Source organism: Oryx dammah, unplaced genomic scaffold (genome assembly GCF_014754425.2).
Source record: "Oryx dammah isolate SB20612 unplaced genomic scaffold, SCBI_Odam_1.1 HiC_scaffold_2, whole genome shotgun sequence".
In the NCBI taxonomy this organism is placed as follows: Eukaryota; Metazoa; Chordata; class Mammalia; order Artiodactyla; family Bovidae; genus Oryx; species Oryx dammah.
The window spans coordinates 5,306,646-5,312,645 of NW_024070186.1; the positions used below are offsets into that span (position 1 = coordinate 5,306,646).

The 6,000-nt window shown below is 45.1% G+C and overlaps 1 protein-coding gene across 1 annotated transcript in view; it reads left to right on the forward strand.

Annotated features, from left to right (window-relative positions):
* The window catches only part of LOC120859354 (collagen alpha-4(VI) chain-like), a 104,585-nt gene that overhangs the window by 47,606 nt on the left and 50,979 nt on the right, over window positions 1-6,000 (forward strand). The window contains 1 exon segment of the mRNA XM_040235499.1: window positions 2,286-2,351. Coding sequence (XP_040091433.1) covers window positions 2,286-2,351 — 66 coding nt within the window.

A 6,000-nucleotide genomic window follows, 5' to 3' on the forward strand; every position in this document is an offset into this window, starting at 1 on the left:
TTGGGTTTCTCTTACCTTGGGCGTGGGGTGTCTCTTCGCGGCTGCTCCAGCAAAGCACAGCCGCTGCTCCTTACCTTGGATGAGGGGTATCTCCTCCCGCCGCCGTTCCTGACCTTCGATGTGGGATGGCTCCTCTAGGCCCTCCTGTGCCCACACAGCCACCTCTCCTTGGGCGTGGGGTGGCTCCTCTCGGCCGTTGCCCTTGACCTCGGATGTGGGGTGGCTCCTCCCGGCCATAGCCCCTGACCTCGGATGCGGGGTAGCTCCTCTTGGCCGTTCCTGCGCCGTCACAGCCTGGCACTGTAGGCCACTGCCCCTGACCTCGGACGTGGGGTAGCTCTCAGCCACACTTAATACGCCGGCCACCGCCGCCGCCTCCAGCGTTTAGGCATCTGATCCAAGCTGTGCCGTCAGGAAGCCTTCATTGAGGAAGTAAAGATGGGAGGCAATTTAAAGGATTAGTAAAACCCAGTGGTGAGGAAGGAGGAAGGGGAAGAGACCAGACCTCCCTACTGATGTCCTGTGAGCTTTTGAGAATGTGCTGAGGGCAGGCAGAACTCAGACATTCCAGCGAACACAGGGAGTCAAGACAGTCTGCACTCTGACCTCTATGAGAGGCACATACTGGGTATTCCAGGCTAAGTTTCAGCTGGCCTAGAAACTTTTAGCAGGAAGGTTTATAGGCAAGGAAGAACATGTTCAAAGCCATCAGTGTGGAGGATTACTCTAGAAGCCAGTATCTGGATCAGCAAAGGAGGAGCTAAATGTTGGGCAAAACAAAATAGGAACCATACACCAGATTTTATACTTAGCATTTTAATTTATTATTCTATTGACTCCCTGTAACAGCCCTAATAAAATAGGTGTATCATTTTTACAAGAGATAAGATTGTCTTAGAGAAGTCAAATAAATTTGCCTTGCTAGTAAATTAATCAGCAGGATGGGAATTTGAAGTCATGAATTCCCTCTTATCACTATATCAGGCCAGGGACGAGTTGAGGAGGGGTCTCCAGTAACATGAGGTGGTGGCTTTTTATAGAGCCCAGAGAATATCCTTTTCCTGCGTGCCTGAGACCCAGATCTCAGAGGGGGTGCCCCACATCACTATTCCCAGAGTGTGTGTACCCTCCATCAGTTCAGCTCAGTTCAGTCGCTCAGTGGTATCTGACTCTTGGCAACCCCATGGACTGCAGCACGCCAGGCATCCCTGTCCATCACCGTGTACGCAACACCCTCTGTGGAAGGTTGCTGCAGTGGAGTGGCTCTCTCCAACTCTGAGGCTCTGTAGGAACTAGAACACAGAGATGGTACCTTTAACAGCAGATTTTAAAGGAAGCAACCATTTGCTTATCATGTCATAGTCTCATAGCAAGTGGCTCCCCGTCTCTGGTTCCCCATCGACAGCAGTTAGGAGCTCTGCAAGCATGTTTTGTCTCTTTCTACTCCCCCCCCCACCTTTTTTTTTCATGAGATCACTTGCTCTGCTAACGCTGTGCACATTTGTGATGAAGAAAGACTTCTTCTTTTTCTTACATGTGTGTATACGAAGGAGCATCAGGAAGCTGTGGAAAGACCCAGAGACTTGGAGGTGAGGAGATGAGGTCCAAGTTCCTCATATACACATGGTTTAATTCTTGAGCGCTCAGTGTTAAATGAGGTAGTATACATCCAGGGCCAGGCGTGTCACAGATTTCTGATGAAAGTATGCTTTTTTTTTTTTTCTTCTGTGTCTCCTCACCTCTTTGGCAGTGAATCCTCTAAGGTTCAAGTCCTAAATTGCTCTTTTAATTTAAGTCTCACGTCTTCTCTCCCTTTAGGCAATAGGTGATTTTAAAAAGCGACACTTGTCTTTTAATGTGATTTTAGGGCTTGACGGGACCACCCGGACAGCATGGAGAGCGTGGAGCGCCTGGGCTGAGGGGAGACCCTGTGAGTGGTGGTTGAGCGGTTTCTGCTGCTTTCATCTAGGGACTGTGAACTGTTTTCTTGGGCACAACAGCAGAGAACAATAAATTACTCATTAATGAGGTGTCTGTTCAGCCTATCTCAGTATTGCAACAAATAAGAGATTTGAGAGAAAACCCATCTTATAGAGCATCTGGGTTGTTAAAGAGCTTGGAATTTTAGTTGCATTGGGTGTTTGGGATGATTGAGCAGAGCCAGACAATGAAAAGACACCACTTTGGTACCTTTTTTTTTTTTCCCTCCCCCTCAATCTTTCTTCCTGTACTTTCTTTTCCTGTCTTTCCTGTCCAGTTGAGCTAAGAAACTTTCATCTTCTCAGGGGGATCCTGGAGTTGATAGTTCCATCCAAGGCCCTAAGGGAGAAAAAGGAAGGCGTGGACGCCAGGTAAGCCAGTCTCTTGTTTGCCTGGGGACACCGGTACCCATGGGAGCAGATGGTAGCTGCTGCAGAAGACTTGGGCATTCAGGCTGGATCAGCATAGAAAACCAGAGACCAAACCTGTAGGACTCCATGATCCACAGAGACAGGAACTCTGAATGCCAATCCCCACCTATATCCTTGCCTCTTAGGTTTTTTTTTTTTTTTTTACTAATCTTATCTAACACAGCATTAATAATATAAGTTAATTACATTTCTGGTCCTTGGTTCCTTCATCTCCAAAATGAAACCATTAGACTCAAGGATGCCTAAGATCTTTCCAGTTTTAAAATTCTCCAATTTTATAATTTGAATGATGCTCAGGGTTTTACACTGCTGGCTTGCTTTCTGTTACTGCCTGTGTTAACTGCTGTATATCAGGTACCAGTCATTTTTAAAGATAAGATCCTTGTCTACTTCTAAATACTAGAAGTATCCTGACAGGAGTCATCACAGAAGCAAAAGGACTTTATACCTTGACAGACACTAAATTTGTTGGAAGCTAATTTTAGATTTTTGTGTCCTAGACATTAAAAGGCATTACTTGGAAAAAGATAAAAATAACCCAATCCTCACAATTCATCATTCCCAGTTTCCAGGAATGAAGTCTGCATAGCAAATGCTTAGGTAACTATAGAGGAACCACTATTACTTTGAACTCCAGTTTGCATCTTTTGACAAAACCTTATGACTGTGGGTCTCCCTGCTGGAATATGACTGGTTCACAACCCTCTGATACACATCCAGGTACTGAATAAAATCCAGTTTGTAACAAGATCATTATTATGTAGCTATGTGAGAAAATTGTCATGACTTGCTACAAGAATGTCCCATGCTTCTGTCAATTGCAGTTATTTTGGACCAGCTGGGAGGATTTTCTTTGGTGAGTTGAGATCAGAGGCCCTGTGAATAGCCAGCCACTCTATCAGCTATAGTGTTGAGCTAAGGGAACAGCAGGGATATGACTCTTAACCCGTGTGGGTCCCAGTTTCCTCATGGGCAAGGTTGGACTATTAGAGAAATCATTTCAAAATTTCCAGGAGTCAGTGGGTGAAAGGACATGATCCATATAAACTGTGGTTTGCTCCTGTTTCACTGCTGGGAAGAAAGTCAGGCCCCTGTACAAACTGTCTAGTGTGTGTCTATCACAGCACCACAGCCAGGCAGAGAGCCTCCTGCTCACAGCTTTCAGAGGCCTCCATGGCTGACTTTAGCTGAGGGTTATTAACCTTGAACACCAGATCCCCAAACTGTGTGTGCAAACAAGAGCTGCAACTGATGCAGTGTCGTAACACTGCATCCAGGTTCCCTACGCTTTTTACTATGCAGAGCTCAAAAAAGGCTCTTAACTACGTATTCTTTGAATAGACTCAGATAACAGAAGTCACCCCTATAGCTAGGTAAGCAGGCAGCTAGCTGGTGGCTTAAAATTCTCCAAGCCAGGCTTCAATAGTATGTGAACCATGAACTTCCAGATGTTCAAGCTGGATTTAGAAAAGTCAGAGGAACTAGAGATGGATCATCAAAAAAGCAAGAAAATTCCAGAAAAATATCTACTTCTGCTTCCTTGACTATGATAAAGCTTTTGACAGCATGGATCACAACAAAGTGTGGAAAATTCTTCAGGAGATGGGAATACCAGACCATCTGACCTGCCTCCTAAGAAATCTGTATGCAGGTCGAGAAGCAACAGTTAGAACCAGACATGAAACAACAGACTGGTTCCAAATTGGGAAAAGAGTACGTGAAGTCTGTTTATTGTCATCCTGCTTATTTAACTTATATGCAGAGTACGTCATGCGAAATGCTGGGCTGGAGGAAGCACAAGCTGGAATCAAGATTGCTGGGAGAAATATCAATAACCTCAGATATGCAGATGATACCACCCTTATGGCAGAAAGAGAAGTAAAGAGCCTCTTGATGAAAGTGAAAGAGGAGAGTGAAAAAGTTGGCTTAAAACTCAACAGTCAGAAAACTAAGATCATGGCATCTGGTCCCATCACTTCATGGCAAATAGATGGGGAAACAGTGGAAATAGTGACAGACTTTATTTTCTTGGGCTTCAGAATCACTGCAGATGGTGACTGCAGCCATGAAATTAAAAGATGGTTGCCCCTTGGAAGAAAAGCTATGACCAACCTAGACAGCATATTAAAAAGCAGAGACATTACTTTATCACCAAAGGTCCATCTAGTCAAAGGTATGGTTTTTCCAGTGGTCATGTACAAATGTGAGAGTTGGACTATAAAGAAAACTGAGCATCGAAGAATTGATGTTTTTGAACTGGGGTGTTGGAGAAGACTCATGAGAGTCCCCTGGACTGTGGGGGGATCCAACCAGTCCATTCTAAAGGAAATCAGTCCTGCATATTCACTGGAAGGACCGAGGCTGAAGCTGACACTTCTATACTTTGGCCACCTAATGTGAAGAACTGCTTCCTTGGAAAAGACCCTGATGCTGGGAATGATTGAAGGTGGGAGGAGAAGGGGACAACAGAGGATGAGATGGTTGGATGGCATCACCAACTCGATGGACATGAGTTTGAGCAAGTTTCAGGATTTGGTGATGGACAGGGAGGCCTGGCGTGCAGCAGTCCATAGGGTCGAACAGAGTTGAACACGACTGGGCGACTGAACTGAACTGAGCTGACATTGTAGTCTGTGAAGTGCTATGAGAAGAGAGCCCTCTAGAGAGCAGTCTTTCCTTGGTGTTAGTTCTGAGTTGATGTGAAGTGCAGATTCAATGTAATCTGGAAAGAGAAACTCTACCATGTGCCTAGTGTTTGGGGAAGCAAGGAATGGCTTCACATTTCTGGGGAAAACAAAAACCAATACGACTTTTCTGGAAGGCAATCAGATAACACCCATCCATCAGGACTGCTATTTTTCGTTTTTTTTTTTTTTAAGTATGCAAGTGACAGAAAGCCTGACTGGCAGTGTTTAGCTAATAAATGTGTTTGATAGTCCAGGGGTAGGTGACTCCAGGTCTGTTACACCAGCTCAATGATGTCATCAAAACCCAGCGGTGTCCTCAGGGTCTCAGCCCCTTTCTTTCCACAGTGCCATCCTCAGTGTGGTTCTTGGGCTTGACACTATAAAGCATTTCATCTTCACCTTTGCATAAGATGACCGTAAGATGCTGGAAGGGAAGGGGCTTTTCCTCACCAAAGTACACCGAGCAATATTCTCTTTAGAGCTCATTTGGCCTATTGGCTGGGCCCTGTGCTCCCCACCCGTCCTCACCCTGTTTATTTTTTATTTATTTTTATTTTTTTAAATTTATTTATTTTTTATTTTACTTTACAATTCTGTATTGGTTTTGCCATACATTGGCATGAATCCACCATGGGTGTACATGCATTCCCAAACCTGAACCCCCCTCCTACCCCCCCTCCCCACAACATCTCTCTGGGTCATCCCCGCGTACCAGCCCCAAGCGTGCCATATCCTGCATAGGACATAGACTGGCAATTCGATTCTTACATGATATTATACATGTTTCAATACCATTCTCCCAAGTCATCTCACCCTCTCCCTCTCCCACTGAGTCCAAAAGTCCGCTATACACATCTGTGTCTTTTTTGCTGTCCTGCATACAGGGTCATCATTGCCATCTT